The 20,126-nt window shown below is 40.8% G+C and overlaps 3 protein-coding genes across 8 annotated transcripts; 2 read left to right on the top strand and 1 right to left on the bottom strand.

Annotated features, from left to right (window-relative positions):
• The first annotated feature begins 1,310 nt into the window (after nucleotides 1–1,310).
• LOC139768695 (breast cancer anti-estrogen resistance protein 3 homolog) lies at nucleotides 1,311–11,871 on the top strand. Of its 4 annotated transcripts, none has more exons than XM_071699151.1 (7): nucleotides 1,311–1,538; nucleotides 4,847–5,025; nucleotides 7,459–7,573; nucleotides 8,714–8,953; nucleotides 9,220–10,372; nucleotides 10,546–10,848; nucleotides 11,070–11,871. In XM_071699151.1, the coding sequence occupies exons 1-7, from the start codon at nucleotides 1,479–1,481 to the stop codon at nucleotides 11,399–11,401; spliced, it is 2,382 nt and encodes a 793-aa protein (XP_071555252.1). In that variant the 5' UTR covers nucleotides 1,311–1,478; the 3' UTR covers nucleotides 11,402–11,871. The 4 variants fall into 4 exon arrangements, with proteins under 4 accessions (XP_071555252.1, XP_071555251.1, XP_071555253.1 ...); XM_071699150.1 differs by having other exon boundaries at nucleotides 1,330–1,538; nucleotides 4,803–5,025; XM_071699152.1 differs by lacking the exon at nucleotides 1,311–1,538 and adding an exon at nucleotides 1,555–1,701 and having other exon boundaries at nucleotides 4,803–5,025.
• A 1,305-nt stretch (nucleotides 11,872–13,176) lies between these two features.
• Nucleotides 13,177–15,956, top strand: LOC139768697 (protein phosphatase inhibitor 2). 2 transcript variants are annotated; one of them, XM_071699157.1, is made up of 5 exons: nucleotides 13,177–13,458; nucleotides 14,013–14,183; nucleotides 14,274–14,353; nucleotides 14,418–14,537; nucleotides 15,046–15,956. In XM_071699157.1, the coding sequence occupies exons 1-5, from the start codon at nucleotides 13,379–13,381 to the stop codon at nucleotides 15,078–15,080; spliced, it is 486 nt and encodes a 161-aa protein (XP_071555258.1). In that variant the 5' UTR covers nucleotides 13,177–13,378; the 3' UTR covers nucleotides 15,081–15,956. The 2 variants fall into 2 exon arrangements, with proteins under 2 accessions (XP_071555258.1, XP_071555257.1); XM_071699156.1 differs by having other exon boundaries at nucleotides 13,178–13,458; nucleotides 14,418–15,956.
• Nucleotides 14,786–18,197, bottom strand: LOC139768696 (tRNA pseudouridine(38/39) synthase). 2 transcript variants are annotated; one of them, XM_071699153.1, is made up of 7 exons: nucleotides 17,757–18,197; nucleotides 17,499–17,591; nucleotides 17,283–17,416; nucleotides 16,643–17,211; nucleotides 16,273–16,564; nucleotides 16,056–16,192; nucleotides 14,786–15,364 (listed from the first exon to the last, which is right to left on the bottom strand). In XM_071699153.1, exons 2-7 carry the CDS (start codon nucleotides 17,571–17,573, stop codon nucleotides 15,282–15,284), a joined length of 1,290 nt encoding a protein of 429 aa, XP_071555254.1. In that variant the 5' UTR covers nucleotides 17,574–17,591; nucleotides 17,757–18,197; the 3' UTR covers nucleotides 14,786–15,281. The 2 variants fall into 2 exon arrangements, with proteins under 2 accessions (XP_071555254.1, XP_071555255.1); XM_071699154.1 differs by lacking the exon at nucleotides 17,757–18,197 and having other exon boundaries at nucleotides 17,301–17,416; nucleotides 17,499–17,732.
• Nucleotides 18,198–20,126: the final 1,929 nt, after the last annotated feature.

Raw genomic sequence — 20,126 nt, forward strand, 5'->3', positions numbered from 1 at the left:
CAGCGAAATACAATCTCTGATATTAATTAAAGGAGGATAACGCGTCATTGATCTTTCCATTCTGCGACCTAAGGTTTAATCGACTCTATTATTTCATTCTCTATTTATAAACTTCACAAATAAGAAACGTGACATCGAGCAAAGTGACGCGAATTCGGTGAGCGACCGACACGCATGTCCGGGAATATATGTCGAAATGTCCAACAGGTGGTTTGCAGGCCATAACTCGTCGCCTATTGCATTTGCGTCCTTGCGAAACCTGCTGACACGGCAGAAAAAAGGAAACCTCGGATTAATGTGAGAAGTCGCATTTAGCTGGAACAAGTCCGGGTTTCCGATGACATCACGAGTTGACTCCTCGGGAAGAATCACGTTGCCTTGCATCTGCGTGTCGGACACTTGTGCACGTATTCTTTTCTGTCTCTTTCTCTCTCTTCCTCCACATCGGAATTCTTCGGTCTTTTTTCTCGCAAACTTTCAGGTTCATTTCTAAGATTATCATTTCTGAAGAGTGTCCCTTAAGGATTCTTCTTTTACCTTTCCTTTCTTACCTTTATTTTATACCTCTATTGTTGTTTTACACTTACAAGGTTCTGAGCAAATGGTTCTTAATAGTACTCAAACATTGAACAACGTTTTCAGGAAAGCGTGGAATATCGAGAGGAATATCAATAGACACTAACAAGTGCGATCGAGTGCACGTTCCGTTTATCGAGTTTGACAATAGCAAGATTCCAAAAGCGGAGTCCGCCGCTGAGGCTCAAATAGTTAAGAAAATAAATTACATGTCCTGATTTGGATGGTTTTAATTGTTCGTTGGAAAATTATTCGACGCGGCTCGTTCAAAAATAATTTCAAATTCTGAACGCAGTGTTTCCATATTCGGAATTCCATATTCGTAAATGTAAAAAAAAATATCTAAGAATATATCTTTTGGATTTTCGCGTTGCTCAACTCTGATTAAAACGTTCGAGAATGTAAAGGCTCGAATACCAGTTGAAGGCCATCATGCACTACTACGTCTGGCGACAGTATCGTTTGTTAAACAGCAGTTGTCTCTGCCATTTGCTCGTTTGGTTCCCTCCTTCTCTACCATACAACTATCTCTCTCCCAAGCCAAGAGTCCCAAGCGAGTTATATCATATCTCTCTCCGTCTCTCTCTTTCTCTCTGTCTCTCTGTCTCTCTCGTTCTATCAGCCTCCCCCGCACTCTGCGTCTCTCCTCACGCTGCCGGTCACGTTCTCCTCCTCCTGCGAGCACCACTTGCGTATCGGTGGGTCGGTCTGGTCCCTTCTTTCTAGTGTGTTTGCGCTCAGTTAGCTCGGTATCGCATTATGCTACGGTCAGGCCGCGTCGCAGGGTGCTGCAGCCGTGTCGTGTCAGTGCCGCGTCGTCCGAATTGTTTCGCTTCCCGCAGTGCACCCTCGATTGAATTCACCGGCGGGAATTCCTGCGGCGCTCACGGGCAGCCGCTGGCATGCGACTGGCGGGAAAATGGGAAAGACCGCCAGCAAACTCAAGTCGCGAAGAAGCCAAAGTCAGTGCGAATTTTCCAACCTGCCACGTGGTATCATGTGCTCCCCCATTTGCGTATTCGTCGTTCGTTTCTCGAGTTCGCTGCCCTTTTCGATATAGGAAATATCAACGGGCGGTGAACCCGTGACTATCTCTCGCGGAGATTCTCGCTTGTGCGTAACGAGGTGCGTATTTGTGACAGAATAGAAAAGAAAACGACTGTTCAATTTTCAATATTCCTGCAAATGTCTGCCATATCGCTGAATTATTGTTAAATTGAAATTGAATATTAAAATCATTAATGCTCGTATGGTGCCGAATCTCGTGTGTCACTGGCAAGGGAAAGGCGATAGAGCACTTATCGGCGATGCATGCGCGCGGATCACATTGCGGGGACACGTGTGCACACACACACACACACACACACACACTCCGCTTATGATCCCTCTGTTACCCGGACTTCGTGTCCAAACGTTACGATTGTCGAGGGCAACGGAAAACCACGTTCGTGAAGCGATTGTAAATGTTACGTAAATCCCACGGGCAGTGACGCACTCGAAAGAAGAAATGTCGGTCACCGCCGCTGATTCGGCACGTGCAACTGCCAGCATGAAACTGCATGAGTACCGTTTAAGTGATTATATCCTTTCCGCAATAGCCGGAAATGAATTACAAATGATTAGTCAGCTGTACTTCAATTAATCGTCCAACGATTTTAACGAGAAACGAATATATGAAAATCTCGACACGTTTATCGTCAAGTGACGCCTACGATTCGCCTGGGCGTGTAATATATTAAAGCGAATTCAATTATCATCCAGAATCAAAGTTCAAAACTAGCCAAGTGGATTTTAATGTTTATCGGGAAGATCGATTGATCGTGTCATGAATGTTCTCCAGTTATAAATGGGTAAAAGTAGGGGAAAAAACTGAAATCAAAGAAAAGAATGAACGCAGAGCTGTTTTCATAACTTGCGCACTTGGAATCCACATACGACAAGCACGATTGCGCTTACGATTGATCGTGGCATCATATTCGCGGTGATGTCGCAAAACCGCGGTGAAAGTAGAACTTTTCGCTCTGTTTGAACGAACGCGACGTGTAATTTGTACGCCATTACGTAAATCGTATTCTATCGCTATCATTATTTTGAAAATCGTAAAAGAACACGTGTTTCCCGCAGCGAAAGTCTCGATAAACGGCTCATTTCGGTTGTCTTTCTCTCCGCACGAACGCGACGCGATTGAAATTCCTCTTGTGTGGTGCACGCGCGTAATTACACGACGACGAAGGAAACGGGGACCTTCTAGGCACAGGTTACATTCGTTTAAAGGTACTGTTTGTTGAAAGTAAACGTCGACGTTCAAAAATAACGTACGTACGGTATATCCTCACATTCTCGTAATGACATTCTTTACTTGGAGTCGACTTTTTAACAAAAACATCATTATTTTCTTATCATTTCCTAGTTTTTAACATTAAATATCTTCGCCATTAATCGTCAAATTAACAATTTGTTAAACCATAATCTATTTGAAATTAAACGAACAGATTTAAATATCTATTTATTTTCGAAAGAAATTTGTTTTCTCATAACTTAAAAACTATTAATTACACATTCAATATTTTAATTTAAAAACTGGCAAATTACTTAATTAACAAATTTGTAAAAATTAATTTGTTCACCTGAAATATTTTGCGTAACATTCTGAAAAATCTTTTTAGTTGCTCTAAACGAAGTAAATTTTATTATCACGATTTTTTTCCAAAAAAAAAGCGAGCAACATCTGATTCTGTCAGTGGAATAATTTCCAAGTGGACTAAATGTGAGAGGTAAAGAGACGAACAGATTGTGAGCGTTATCAAACTGGTTTAAGCATCAAGCGGTAAAATATTTAACTTGGTTTATCTCTACAACCGTCTGCGCTACTGTGTATGATTGAAGTACAGCATGGTCAGCAAAATTATATATTTTCATATTATTTTAAATTAAATTATGAGGTAGTCTTTTATACACGTAACACTTTGCTGGACCGACAAATTCCGTCCATCATTTATGTTTTTAATTAATTTTTTCTCTCGTCCGAGCAGCATTGTTAAATATCAAAACGTGTCATAAAATTAGGTCGTTCGTTTTTAAAACCGCAATTTAATAATCAGGCTATAATTAATAATTCCGTAATTGTATGAAAATCGAGATCAATAATTTCGACGAAATAATATGACGACGAAAATTTCGCTTGGATTATCTCTCACTTTTACGGTCGATGGCGCCTCTCTAAACATCGGATAGATATCTCGGTAAACGGGGACCTTATCACCATCGCCAGGTATTATGTTCGCTCGCGAAGGATACGAGCAAGAGATACGCAGAAAGAACAAGATATATATATATATATATATATTGTATACATAGTCAGAAAGAGAGGAGCGAGCAGGTAGACGCAGCGATCGTGCAAAGGTGAGAAAGAGGTAGAGAAGTGGTTAGCGGGTATGGGAGAAAGAGAGAGGCGAACAACTTTACAAACCTGCATTCCTCTACTCTGCTTTTTCAAACGCGTACAAGCCGCTGCATCGAGAGACCGGTCACACTCGCGGTGCATTCAAGTTCGACGCGAGCCGTTTACGCGCGCACGCATAATGCAACTCGGGCGAGCTCAATGAAATTGCGATCGCGATCGTCTTCCACCGTTGCGAAATCGTACAACGCGAACGTGAATACGCCCATCAGAATGGAATCCATAAAAGTAGAAGACGGCGCGAGCATACGTGAGTGCGTCAGAACATATGTAATCTTCATTTTCACGTGTCACGTCAGTCAGAGATTTATAGCAGTGCGCGAATGGATATGTCAGCCGCGTAAACGTTTTATATATCGTAAAATTACATTGGACATGATTTATATATTCTGTGTACACAGAGATCGAAAGAAACGCTGTCAGTTTCGAGAATTGTAATAAGTGAATCGACATATTAATTAATATAAGAGAAATTAAACGAGAATATATATTATCACGCGAGCAAATATGCACCTCGTTCTAATGAAGTCGCTTTGAAATTGCTTTCTCCTAATGATCAACTCCGACTAATCAACGTTGAGCGTCTATTTATCGGCGCTATTGGTGTCCGATTAAATCGCGTTTTATTGCTCATTCGTGAATTTATTACAGTTCTAAATTTTATCACACTTTGTCCACACCTTCGTCCACATTATATGTGTCTGTCCGTTGATTTCGAGATGGACGATAGCACTTTTACACGTAAATTTCTTTGCGGCACATTCAGGCATAGCATGGAGCTTTCGATTCCCATCTATGGGTACTCTGCAGAACCTAGGTACCAACAGCCGACGGCGCAAACGGAATGGCCTCGCTTCGTCGGACTCGTGTAAGGATCTTCGGCAGAAGAGACACACGATACACCTGCAGCCGGAAGTAATCATTCAAAAGGAGCCGTGCTTCATCGTGACCCCGCCGTCACCTGAGGACCTCGTCGAGGATAACTCGAGGTACGCGTAAAATGTCTTAACTATTATATTATATACGATCATATAATTTGGAAGTGTCTAAAATAGCAGAGGTATCAAGGAGATGACGCGACCCCAACACCAAACAATTACGGCAAATTTTAATTTTTCAAAGTTCATATAATTATATTCTGGATAATTAAATTTTACCGACTTTTTCTACCTATTTGGATCGCCGTATAAAGAGATTAAGGAGTTAAAAACGTGGTGCATGCGAGACGAAAGCTGGGGAATGAGAAACACGAATAAATGAAGGTGAATAAGGGATTAGGTACCGTGCGAAGGACACGGCTTCTTGCTAAAGTCGAAGGCCCAAAGTTATAGCTTATGAATTAGCCTCCTTTGAGGGTACATCGTGATACCAGTACAGGAATATAATGGGCCTGGCGACTCTCGAACCGGTTTCTCTCGATCTCTACCTTCAAGAATGACGCACCCCGTTCCCGTATACGAGCGACTAACAAATGCGGGAATTCTGTAACAGGAAAATAAAACCGGGGAAACTATAACCGAGCCACCTGTCATCGAGAAACGTGTCGCGACCTCGGATATCGTGACCCATTCGAGAGAAAAATGCGCGCATCACTCCGAGGGTTACTTTGATTGATGGATCAAAGAAACCTATCAATCATTCTCTCGAAACGTTCTCTCGTGATTAATCTCGACAATCCATGCAGAAGTGCATCCCCCATTCCAGTGTAAAAACTTAAAATGATATTGTTCGAGAGACAGACAGTGCAGGGATACACTTCCCTTGGGCGACTTTCGAGATAAATCCCAGTGTGCGAATACACGGCGGTCAGCAGCGGTGGCAGCAAACCTGGCGAATATTACATTTACATGAAAGACTCCTTGTTGGTGATGTTGTAGCCCGCAGGGAGTTAAACGATTTTACAGCCGCTCTTTTTTTCAAACCGCGATTTTCGCGACTGACTACGCAAAATCATTTCTTTGTCTCTCTTATTTTAGTTGAGCTCACATTGTTTTACATTGTATTACTCTGTGAAACTTGATAACAGTTGATCTTGTAATTTGCTTATACAATTTCATTTACAGACACATACATATGTAGGTATATTTTATTTATATTCTTATTTATATATGTATATTTTATAGCGTTGCATCTAACAATAATGTAATAATACGAAAATTTATAGTTTGTATGACATGAGATTATATTATCGCAAAGATTAAAGACCAATCCTCAACTACAGAGGAAAATGGAATAAAAATAGCCTGAGTAAGACACTTTAAAGTCATTCCTTATATGAGCGAATATACATCGGCTCAGGGTATCTCGATGACGCCCCTTATCGAACGTTTCCGGATGACGCAAGCGCACCTTGGCCGTCGACCCCCTCCGTATACGCAGCCCCTTGTCCGAGAAGATCAATAACCCCCGTGGCGTATCGACGGAATAACCCGGTCGAAAGCGATAAAAGCAATGCACTTTTACTCCGTCTTACATTACGTCTTTACGACATCAGAAGATACGTAACGTGAGAAGCATCCATCGTCGACACGCATGTACTCTTCGATATCCGTCGTCTGTCAAAGCCAGTCGCTTTGACGAACGAGAAGAAGGGGCGGGTATAGAGCGTGGAGCGGGTGTGGAAACAAACGAGGGCGATAACATCGCAGTAGTGTACCATCGGGGGTTCAAAGATGCGTTATAATCGCGGTCGTCGTCACAAATGTAAAATCGTCGGATAACCGTAAAATGCGGCAAACCTTAACATTTTTTATTGTGCGAATTAAAAAGGGGCACACACCAAAAAAAAATTCAAAACTGAATGATTACTATATGTTATTACACTCTACGCGGAGAACAAATAATTGAGCGTTTAAATCGTCCGTCATACGATAACGATTTAATGGAGTTAACAGGCCGTGTGTCGAGCTACACTCACATCAACGAGCAGCATCGTTATTTTCTATACGCTCGTTATCCACAACTCGCTCGGTCCCTCATCGCGCGAGACCAGCTCCGTCGGATTTAACTCGCGGGTTAATCGCCGCGGCAACGCGTACGAACGGACAAAGAAGTCGACGGGAAGGAAATATTTTCCTTGGCACGCGTAACCAATCTTTCCTCTTTTTCTCTCTCTCTCTCTCTCTTTCTCTCCTGTCTCTCCCGCTCTTTCCCCGCGATCTATTAATACCACTCGATGGTACCCCCGCGATACCCTGTGAAAATACGATCCTGCTTGAATCGCTGGTCAGTGGGGTGCGTGCGTGCGCGCGCGCACTCTCTGAACCCGAGAGTCGCGGTCAAATTCTATCCGCCCGTTCCAAGAGCCGCACGGAGCTCTCCTTCTGGACGAAGGAACCGGGATCTATGAGAGAGAACCTTGTCGGAGGTCGGGCACGAAGCGCAGAGATGTGAGCGACTGAAAGTTCTCGTTCTGATCGCAGGACGCCGGAGGAAGACATCGACGTAAGGGTGGATCGCGGCATATACCCTCCAAGTGAGCAGGAGCCACCCCTGACGAAGGCGCCCGAAAACAGCAACAATCTGTCCCCCCTGATGGTGAGTACCTGATCGTATACGGGCTGTTTACCTTTGAAGATTAAGTTTTGTCCATTGTTCGGAGAAATAGATATTGGATTAATTAAACTGATGGGATCCATCTTCGTGTAATCATGAATATTCATACGAGGGCCGATTTGACTAGATCTAATTAAATTCAACGTCATACACCGAATGTCATGTACCTACAATATCTATCCCTCACCAAATCTCTGAAATCCGGAGTCGATTCATGCTTGACGACAATGTCAACGTTATCATTAGCGAATTATATTAAATTTTAATTAATTTTGAAGTCACATGTATCTCGTGAGCTACATAATCTTGGAATTAAATGAGAAATGAGATTTTTACTCTTTTGTTTTTCTTTGAAACTTGAAATTCCCAAACACCTATTATTTTCGATCGTTTATAACTAAAAAAAATTCCCGATATTGTTGTTCATAAAAATCTTGAATCAATTAAAAAATGTATAAAAAATACACGCTGCACGAATATTTTTTATATCACGTCGCGTCTCTCACACATACTCGCGTAATCGATCAAACACGTAATTATGGGTTTAAGTTATTGAAGTGGCAACGCCAGCTTCTTGTCGCGCGATATATAGGAAGCAATTAAATAGAACGATACACTTAAGTATACAAGCGATGATGGGTAGCCGGAGCTACTTGACGCGGCACCTCGAATGACGAGTCGCAGACGATCGGCGGCAATGTGACGGGGAGCTCAAGGCTGCTCTTGTTAAGCCAATCTTCGCTGGACCGCAGACTCCGGTCTCTTTCCAGCATTGATTGCTACAATTGTCTTACGCGGAACGCTCGCGCGGTCTTTCTTCTCTCTCATTCCGAGTAATTAATCAACAATACGAGAATGTCCCGGCGTGATATATTCAAATTGTTCACGATAATAATGATTCATCATATAGTGTTGAAGAAAAGTTCATTGCTAGAGTCAAGTTTTTCATTGATGTTAATTGAGCATTTTTCGTTCAGTTTAACGACTGTGTACATCTGTGATATCTCAATTCCTTTCTTAGCATCCGTACTTAAAATGAAATATATATTAGCAAACATAAAAGTTTTGAAATTCAATTAGGAAATGAAATCCAGGTAATATTCAAAACCATTGATTTCAAAGGAGCCACCTGAGGAGACCACTCGCAAACTCCTGGAAAGAGAATTGCGGCTTCTCGACCCTCGAGATCTACGATCACACGCCTGGTACCATGGTAGCACGTTGCGCGGTGGTCGAAAAGGTGCGGAGACGGAAGTGCCAAATGACGGGGACTTCTTGGTGCGTGATTGCGCCTCCCAACCCGGCAACTATGTCCTAACGGTGCGATGGAAAGGTCAACCGTTACATTTCGTCATCAATAGAGTAAGTTGAAATCGAGGAAGATTGCTTTAAAAATTCTTATCTCAACAACTGTATCGGATTATGATAGAAGAGAAACAGTTAGGATCTTCGACTTTCGCGACTCATGTACATGTTAGACAGATTCGTAAAATATCAAAGATTTCCCTTTTTTTAAAATTATTTTCTATTCATAAATGAACATATAATTTATTCATTATAAAGTTTTAAAATCAATTCAACTTATGAAGATTTAAAAGATTTAAAAATAATCTAATTTTGTCTGATAGGTCGTAATTCAGCCAGACACGGTTTATGAAAGGGCGCAGTATCAATTCGAAGACGAAGCCTTCGACACGGTCGCCGACCTGATAACCTTCTACGTTGGCAGTGGTCGACCGATTAGTCAAGCCAGCGGAGCTCGAATCATTACTCCGAAGCCCAGATCGGTTCCGTTGACGTGCGTTCCAGCACCCACGAGTAATCAGCACTGCTCTAGTCCTTCCTCGACCTCTCTGTCGACCGGTTCACCACCTCGTCTACCCAGAAAACAGCAACGCAGTCACTCTCTGACCGCTCAGCATCATGTACCAGACCAGCATATCGCCCGGGACAGCAATCAACAAACGGGACCGCAGTTACCTATCCAATCCAGTACTCTGCCACGTGTACCACCAATTCAAAACCAACCGCCCTCTTGCTCTCTGTCGCTGGGTCGCCAGAAGATCACCCGGGTGATATCGGATCCAGCGCTGCAGCAGCAACAGCAACAACCCCCGAGTCTGAATCTTCAAAACACTCTGAGCACAGCGCCACCCAAGCCTCCCCGGGTGCCCTACGTGCCGAATCATCAGTACCATCACCATCACCATCATCATCACCACCATCATCATCATCAGAGCTATCAGGCCTCCGGCAGCGACAGCGGAAACGGATCGGGAGACAGCGAGTTCGAGACCAATAATTCTGGCGGTGCCAGCAATCCCTCCTCTTCGGTGCCGATCAAGGGCGTGGTGATACGCAGTCATTATAACACCAGTAACGACGGCATAAACGGCAACAACAGCAGTGAATACGAATTATCGGCGGAGGAACAGTTGGTGGTAGCCGCACCGTCTCTAGAGATCACCACGGTGCTCGACATCGAAGGTTTTACGACATTGCTGTTACCAACTGGCGAACACAGACCTCTGGACCCGACGGCTCTGAGAGGAGTCTCGGGAATGTTGCTGGATTCGGCACCAAGAGTTCTCGCCTCTCATCTTACGAGACTCGATCTCGAAGTGGCACTTCAGCCGGGACAAGGAAACAGAAGTGGATTAAGTGGCATCGAGCTGGCTACTCTTCCCCATGGTAGACAAGCTAGAATGGATCTAATTGAGAGATCTGAATGCATAAAACTGTTGGTGGCGGTCACCGTGCTGGCTGGCGCTACGGCTATAGGTGAGTTTCGAAATTTGTAAATTTTTTTATTTAGTTTTAATTAATTTTCAAATGGATGTTGATGAAAATCAATGAAAAAGACAAAAATATATAGCTAAAATTTACATGAGATAAGTCCAAAAGCGGAGCAATCTTCCTTGATTTTTAAGTAATGATAAATGTTAATATCGCAGAAAGAGCGGGTACCATCAGCAAATGGATCAAAGTGGCAATCGACACTAAAACCGCGCTCGGCAATCTTTACGGCTTCTGCGGCGTGATGCTCGGCTTGTGCCTGCCGCAAATTCAAAGACTAGCCAATACGTGGCATCTGCTACGACAGAAACACACGGACGAAGCTTTCAGCTTCGAGGCGAAACTAAGGCCTACTCTACGGGCTATGAACGAGTGTACCAATCCGCAGGCGCCTAATACGACGTTACCACATTTGCTACCGATCGCGCTACTTGGAGAACGCGGTCCCGAAGACGTTCTAGGTATCCGCATAAAAAATAATTATTATTCGCTAATTAAATAATCAGTGAATAAACAGAAAATATCTTTTTTCGCTTACGTACTCGCATCGTAATTATTCTAAATACAAATATCTATCTTCGTTATAGCGTCTTTTTTATTACTGTTAATTGCTAAAATCCTCTCTTCCTTTTTTCTCTCAAAAACTACGTTGTTTTTACTTATTCAGCGAAATTTATTATAGGCACCGTAGCACCTTTCGGACTAACGGCAGCGATTCTTTCACCATGGGAGAATTCAGCATCCGATTGCGGCCTATCGATCGTCTGGTCGCATCTCGAGGCGGCTCGCAAGTTAGCCAACAGTCTACCGCTTTTCCGCAGAAATGCTGAGATCGCTCTGGAAGGTTGCAGGAGCGACGAATTGCTATCGGACGCCTTTCGCACCGAATTTCACATCAAGTTCTTATGGGGCAGCCGCGGTGCCACCGTAGCTCCGGAAGAACGTCACTTGAAGTTCATTCAAGTCCTAGATGCAATGTACGACAAGTGTGCGGCGAGCGAAGTGGCCGCTTAAAAAACGACCCGAAAGGATCTCAAAGATCTGAATGGGAAGAGTTCGAAGAGGTAATTCTCTATGCGAGAGTTCGCCCTCTTCCTCCAAGTGCTCGGTGAACGTCACCGTGGATACATTTAGATTTTTATAGTTACGGATACCACAAGAAATTAAAATACCCCATGCGTTAATAAAGTGGCATCACTCACCAGTCACCTCACTGCTACTATAATCCCGAATCGTAGAGCATATCCCCGAAATATGAAATGTTCTTCCATCTAAACCCAACGCTTGTTCCGAGTCGTGTAAGGTAAGCAACAGCACCCAAAGAACCGATCGAGAGGCTGGACTGAAGCCGCCTACCTGTAACGTCAACAGTACTTAACTTTAGTTGAACTTTAAACAATGTAATTCTATATAATAATGTTATGTTGTAAGTGTTGTTCATATTTGTTCATACTTAATATACAGATTAAAAAAGTATTACTCTTTTTGTGACTTTTTCATCAAACTTTCATCACAATTAAAGCTCTCAAGGGCAACAGATTTATAAAATATATTATTACATATACTTGGAATATTCGCGGACTCATTACCTCAAATTTAAATTAATAATTAATAACTGACGTGCAACAAGCCGTAATTATCTTACAATGATGTATTAATTAGCAAAATACAAATATAAAAGTCAAATAATTCCAAAATAATATTTAAGAAAATAATTGTTACATCGAATTTTTTATTTTATTCGAAAGTGATATTTACTAAAATAGTTTAGTTTCCGAAAAATACATAAACTTTTCTAATGTTTTATAAATAAAAATCTTATAATTATCGCGATCGTTTATAAGCTTTCTGCATAACCGACGTGATATCCCGCAAGATACTCGAAATATTAGGCCTGTTCTTTTCAGCTGAACTTCTGCACGGTTCATCTTTCCTCTTTTTCTTTTCATGTTGGAGAGAAAAAGATAAAAGATGAACCGTGCAAGAAGTTCAGCTGAAAAGAACAAGCCTATTATTCTGTTTTTTATTGCTGAACTGGCTGCACTAGTTCAGAGTTTATCTTTTTCACTCCACATTGGAAGGAAAAAGATGAACTCTGAACTAGCGCAGCCAGTTCAACAATAGAAAACACTCATTACATCACACAAATCACAATACAATCTATCATCTATTTAAAGAGTAGAATCTACCTTTAATCGGGGTAATTATTTCGGTAAATTATTACTGTTGACTTTCTGCCAAATTCTTGCACGATTTTTTGCCGCTGCAAGATTCGCGCCAGCATCTCGACGATGACGCGCATGACGCCGTAATTGCCGTATAGCAATAGGTTATGGTTTGTCTCTCTCTAAAGCCCCTTGCACAATGCCAGGCAACAGGCAATAGGAACAGGGAACAGGGAATAGAAATCAGAAATCATGTATAAATGCAGAATAAACAGTGACACAGGCAATAGGCACAGAGTTTCCGTCACGTTGGAAATTCTGTGCCTATTGCCTGTTGCCAACCAATCATAGCATTCGAATTTTTTAGGTTGTAATTAACGATTTTTTGGTTATTTCCTGTTCCTATTGCCTGTTGCCTGGCATTGTGCAAGGGGCTTAACTTGTACGTGCAACGCGCAACGTGTGAGAGAAAAGGCAATCTCGTGAAAGACGTGAAAGCTACCTGTCTCTTTCTAAAGCTGGGCACGGCTGACGGCAGATGGTCGGTCCGTTCGCAGTCTACATCATCTACATTCTCCACGCTACGCAACTACGGCGTGCTACCGAGGCCGAGGGGCGACGGGCGCGCGCGCGAGAGAGAGAGGAAGAGAGGATATGCCGCCGCGAGTGACGGAGTGAGTGACACCAAGTGACACCCAGCGCAGTCAGCGCAGAGCGCAGGCAGGTTATTCAGCCGGAACGAGCCGAGCCGAACGAGATCCATTGGTAAACATGCAGCCGCGGTATCACCGTCGCAAGTGACCCGCCGTGATTACGCCCGATTATAATGGCAGAGAACCTGTCGAAACGGCCTTCCAAGGGTATCCTCAAGACGTCCAGCAGTTTTGACAATCCGGAGGCGCCTAGGTGAGAGACGCGTGCAATTGAATTTCGATACGATCGCGTAAAAATAGAGACGGCGCGCGAAACCCGCCGTAGCCGTCCCTCTCTCTTTCTCTCTCTCGTCGACATCGAAGACGTGATTCCGCGTGTCACGTACGGTCCGATATTTATAAATCACGAGTTCACGCGGTCCGCGATGACAGACGCCTCGACGAATCCGGTGAGAGAGAAAGAGAGAGAGAAACGATTACCTGGCTTTCTTCGGGATACACGCGCTCGATATACAGCTTCTCGCTCAGCATCACCTTCGAACCGCATTCGCGAGATTACCTTTTTTTTTTTTTTTTAGAAAATAATCTTCCAGCGAAACTTTTTTTATAGGGATGTGATTATAAAGTATCCGTACTTTTCTGGAAACTTAATAAACTTAAAGATAAGAACTTGCGGTAAAACTGCTTGAATATTCTTAAGACGTAAAGTGATTGACATTACCCAGCGTCAGTTGACACAGATTCTATTTTTAGACTCCACGATCAACACCCATATTTTTTATTTACCTTATATTAATCAAACTATAGACCGAGCAAAGAAACAACATGGGACGAGATGAATATTATCGCTACTCTTCATCCTGCCGACAAGGACTACGGCCACATGAAGATCGAAGAACCAAAAACCCCATATAATTTTGAAGGCCTCCAAAATGAACATGAATTTGATCAGTTAGACGCTAGTGCTCTCGCAGCAAAGTGAGTAGATTAATGTAGGATGTGATGTCAATCACGTGCTAATAAAAATGTAAAATATTTGATATTATTTGCTCGATTGTTAAAATTCAGATTAGCTGGAGGTAGCAAACCCAAAATTTTTGAGGAATCCAGTGAAGAGGAGGAGGATGAGGAAACTCCCGAAGAAAAAGGTAAAACAAGACGTCTTATCTTCGCAACGTACAAAAATTTTCATCATTGACGTATTCTATTTAGAAAGGAGAAGAGCCTTTGAGGCGAAAAGAAAGGGCCATTACCGAGAATGGCACGCTGTACAAATGGCGAGACGACTTTTAGAGCAGGATGAATTAGAAGAAGAGGACGAAGATGGCGAGGGTAAAAATAATGAAAATTCGTCGGAGGAAGAAAGCAATTTTGACACTCGTTTTAAATGCATGCCGTCCTGTGATAGAACCGAAAAGAAATAAACGAAAAACATCGATTAGTAATTTTCTTTTTAAATCATCCATCACGGTCATAATTTCACGGAAATGTTGACTTCGCTGTCGCGACGCTATCGCAACCGAAATGTGTCAGGCAGCAGGGAAAGTGTTTATATCATCAATTACATTTAAATGCCCAAATTAAATTTCGCATTTTTATTATGTATATATAGCACTTTTTCATTAGCTGCATCCTCTGTAAATAAACATTTTAAAAACCTGAATATTTAGCATAAACTGCTGTTAGATTTCCAAGATTAGATAACATTATGAGTCAGAAATACTAATAAGCTGTGCACAGAAAGATCCATCGCGTTTAATGACCTATTTTGATTTTTATAGATTATGAAAATTATAATTACTTTGTAAAAGCTTTACTCGTTTCGCGTGTATTATTACAGGCCTATCGACGTTACTTCACGCAACGCGCCTGTAAAATTTGATGTTTCTGAAGAATTCCTGATCGCTATCAAAACGCTATTTGACGAACAATAAGGCTGAACACAGCCCTCTCGCATATAGTGAAAATTTAAGACGCTATATGTAATATTTACAGTAAGAAAAACATACGTGTATTTGAAACCGTTAGTATGTATGTAATACATTACACAAGTTCTGTGATTACCATAGACATATGCTATGTAACCTCCGTTACGTTGGAATGTATGACTTCAAATTTTCGTTTCTTCTCGTAATGTTTGATTTTACTTTCCAAACTCTCTGTAAAAGAAAATAGATTATACACGTAGATAAATAAAACTATCAGTTTGTACTAAACAAATTTATGTAGTATAAGCCAGTCCAAATTCATCAAGTTTACCCTGATTCGCGCAATCAGTTATTATTAATTTCCATTCTCAATTATATTCATTTCTTTAATAATATACAATTAATTGATTGCAACGCATGGATACAACGAACACATGTCTATATGATAGTCTGCCTTGTTTTGTTGCTCATTACGCATTTCATTCATCGAGATGACGAGAAGAAACATTTTGCTCATGAATCAAATTTTGGACAGGCTTAACTTAATCTATTCAGTTACTGTACTGTTGATAGAATGTACATTTAGGAACTTGTAATCTTAAGTATAGAACACGTCCAAACGCGGCGACATTGTGTTTAGTATAGTATTAAAAAGAGAAGAATGTGAAATTACATATATATGATCATCAAAATATTTTGAATGTCTGTATTATAGTCGAATACAAAGTATATTAAGACTTAAAACAGTGTATTTGTATGCATTATTTCGAAATTAATAAATGTAGGCTATGCTATAGATATGTAATAAAGTTAAAAAAAAACATTTTTGAATAGCATATTGAAAAAGTTTGAACTTGAGTCTCGACTTTATCAACAAATTTATGTTCACTAGGTTTGGTAAAATTAATCATCATACACTTACCACACATTTCTCGTTTCATTAATGGTTGATATATTTTCGATTGTACTCCGAGAAGCAGGCAATCACTTTGAAAATTAGTACTTACACAGTTAACGAAATTTTCCAATTCCATCAACATATTTTTAATCATTGTAGATCTGCATATAATGAAAAAGGAACTTGATTACAAAATCGATCTTATGTACGATTATGTGGATTTCTTTCTCAATAAACATACTTTATAGTATTGAGAGCCCAATCCTGTTGTAATATTTTGATAGTGTGTAATAATTCATCTTCGTCGATAAACCATTTTACGTTTTCATAATCACAATACCAGAGATTCAATGGAACTTGATGAGCCATAGTGTACTGCGGCTTCTGCGGGCAAGTCTCAATGTCAAGGAGCTTCAAAATTATTTCAGGCTCCTCTTTCCTTTGTCCAACCAACAACAAGATGCCCATTAAACAACGAATTTGATGCCACAGAAAGGCTTGGCTCGTAATTTCTAATTCACACATATCGTAGCCTTCAAAATAAAATAAGAATTCACTATACATTATATATCGTTAGAAGATAATAAGCAACTGAAGAAACTGAAGATTACCTGTGGATTTTTCCACATTGTCATCAGTAACGAGGATTACTTTTGCATCAATTACAGTTCTTTTAAAATTAACTACGCCATTGGCTACGTCCATTTTACAAATGTTACGAAAGTCATGATCTCCTATAGCATACTTGGCAGCTTTGTTCATGGCATCTATATCTAAATTGCCTCTTGGGAAGAAGTACTTGTATTTTCTATACTTGCAGTCGAATCTTGCGGAGAAATTGAATGCGACAGGACACCATGCTGTACACCTTATATTCGCTGGCAGTAATCTGTTCAACATTTTACAATAGGGCAACTCATCCGGCAAGCTGTCTTGATTCTCCGGTTCCAGTCTACTGCGCACGTCCAACGATACAACTTGAGAGAACGAGCTAACACCTTTATCGGTTCGTCCACAACGGTGGTAATTTGCGCTCTCGCGGGATTCGATGCAGCAGCTTTTTAACAGAGCTGCGAATAGATGATGCTCGATAGTATCGCTATTATCGTCTTGTACGGTGAAACCGTGATAGTCCCAACCGAGGTAATAAAACTTCAGCAGAATGTGCCTCTTGTGACACCTACGATTGAAATTGTAGGACATCACTGGTATGAAAGAGTAACGTGACAAGTTCAAGAGCAACATATTTACCGTGAAAAATCAAACGACCTTCTTACTTTCTTTGGCGTCTTTTCTTTCTTCAGTTCAGTGTCCGTACTTTTCGCGATCGACGATTTCAGTTGCTCGTTGTGAGCCTCCAATCGCAATATCTTGTCGATCAATTCCTGCAAGCCACAAACGTGCAAATGTAATATGTTTGTTACGATATAAATACGCCAAGTGTCACACAATTACGTGTTTACAAACCGATTTATCGAGCATCTCCAACTGCTCTCTCGTGCTTTTTCCCATTTTAGCACGTTTCCGCGGAACCTTTGCCATAATCGTGTCGTCGCAACACTGAAAATAAACTGCAATAAATGCACAGGAATGTATTCGCAGATCTTTTATCTGTCGAATAAATTTTACGAGCGTCGAAAGTATGGGTTATGTTATGCACGCTCCACGTGTTTCAGCGCATGTGAGTCATGTGACTCCTATCAGAGAGACAGAGAAAAGCCTGACCTGAGACAACCTGAGACTCCTGAGAATGGAGTAGAGGATACGATGGAATACGATGCTCGCATTTTGAATGGAATGGTAAGTATCCGTCTATACATCAGTTGATTTTATTCCGTGCTATGTCCACAAAGTACAATTGCACAACAATGTATTATGCACAATAAAAAAGTAATAATTAAAAATTAAAATAAATAATTTAATGAAAAATAAATGAAATCAGTAAAAGATACGTATAGTATATGTAAAGTTGAAATATACTATTTATTATAACCTAATTTCGTAGAATTTTAACGATTTATTGATTGATTAGAAGCAAAAACTAAACATCTCTATAACAAATAACAATGCGTAAGGTTCAAATCAGTCGCACACGGTTGCATTGTCAATAATAGACTTGAATAGACAAAGCATCTGTAGCGTAAGAGGGGAAAAACGCTGGCGAGCTGCGGGAAAAAACGTCAAAATTGGAATCTCCGCTGCTCGAAATAACGCTTCTGTTACTAGAAAAGCATGACATGCGAGAAGGTCGTAGAAGGTATACTAACCCCTCACAGTCAATCCCTACATTACCTCCAATACCGACATCCGAACGTCCCATTATCGTAGGTATATAATGGTAAAGCAGGGATTGACTGTGAGAGGGTAATATAATATTTTTTGTAACCTCCTCGCATGTCATTTCTAGGAAGAATTCTGACGATCGGCGGATATGCGTAAAAGGGGCGATAAGCGAGCATCTATTACAAACCAATGCAATAGTTAAAAAGATTATAAGCCTCGCACATTGTGAAAATTAAGAAACAAATCACTATTGGAGTAGACGTACAGAGACGTGGCGTGTCTCGTCGATGCAAACTATTTAACATTGCAAAAAGATTTAAACCACCAAATGGCTTAAAGGTGATGCTGGAGCCGTCTGTTTTACCGGCATTTTTTTGTCGAAACGTAGCGTCGTTAATATTTGACAGAATTAAAAATCCTTCTCCAGAATTGCAGTACATACATTAATGATTCAGGGGAACTCCGATTTTATATAGAAAACGAGAAAAAATTACGGAAGTACAGATTTCCTTATCTACTTTTATCCCAATATGGCGTCTCGAGTTGCGGCGAGCTGTCAGCTCGTCACAAGATGTACCTATTTCATATAATAGTCTAAGATCCGGTATAAGAAATTTATTCCCTCATTTGTTATTTATGAATAATAAAAAATATATGCTAGATAACATATACATTGATACATCGCAAATAGGTTGCCGAGCTAAATCGCGTCGGGATAATGTTAAATAATTAAATTTTTAATTAAATTTATTCGATCAACTTCCTCGATTGGTTGTTTATAAAAATTGTGCATTAGTTGAGAGAATATACCCGAAGGAATTGGAAAAATAAAGGTTGCCTACTTTCCCCTCTGCGCAGCTGTGGAGTTGCCAGGTATAAACAGGTGAGTAAGCGTTATTAATATACTCTCATCAGTTATTTAATCAAATTATTATATCAAATGAAAGCTTATTTAATTTACAATCCAACCGTATTAGGTTGCCTTATCAAAAAGTTGATTGCATCCATGGTTGCCTAGATTTTAGATGTAAATATTGGTCAAAGCGAATGATACCGATGTCTTGGTAATTTTACTGGCCACAATCCAGAAAATTCCACAAACTCAAATTTGGTTGGCGAGTTCATCATCAAAGAAAAGCAATAAGAAAGATCTTGATTGTATTAACTGTACTGAGCTTGCAATGAAGTTGGGTCCTACTTTATGCTTGGGTCTGCCAGCTTTCCACGCATTTACGGGCTGTGATTATACAGCTGCATTTTATAACAAAGGAAAACTCAAGCCTTTTAAAATATTTTCCAAACGAACGGATTTTCAGGAAATATTCGCATCATTGACGGACCCAGTAGATGTACTCGTAGAAGCAAAAATTCAACGTGTTCAGGAGTTTACTGCCCTTCTGTATGGGATCAAGCATTGTGATAACATTAATGACGCTAGATATCAGCTGTTCCAAAAAACATATGCAGCAAACAATAACAAAGAGCAATTTATGAAGAAGATTAAAGGCATCGACTCCAATCTGATTCCACCATGCTGGATCTCCCTCAAACAGAAATTTTTACGCACAATCTATGTAAATTCAATGTGGCTTCATGCAATAGATGCATGCTGCGTCAAACTAAATCCTGAAGATTGTGGTTGGTTTTTGGATGGCTATTTGAAGCCTACATGGTTCGTAGGGGACCCAACACCCTTACAAGTTGAGGATATACTCAGAGAATCAAAGGAAAAAGAAAACGATGAAGAATTAGAATTAGATTTTGACGGAGGCATTTCTGACGAGTCAGAATCAGAATAAGTTTTTTACATAA

Source organism: Temnothorax nylanderi, unplaced genomic scaffold (genome assembly GCF_030848795.1).
Source record: "Temnothorax nylanderi isolate EJ_2023f unplaced genomic scaffold, tnyl_v1.0 TNYL_tig0017_pilon, whole genome shotgun sequence".
Classification (NCBI taxonomy): domain Eukaryota; kingdom Metazoa; phylum Arthropoda; class Insecta; order Hymenoptera; family Formicidae; genus Temnothorax; species Temnothorax nylanderi.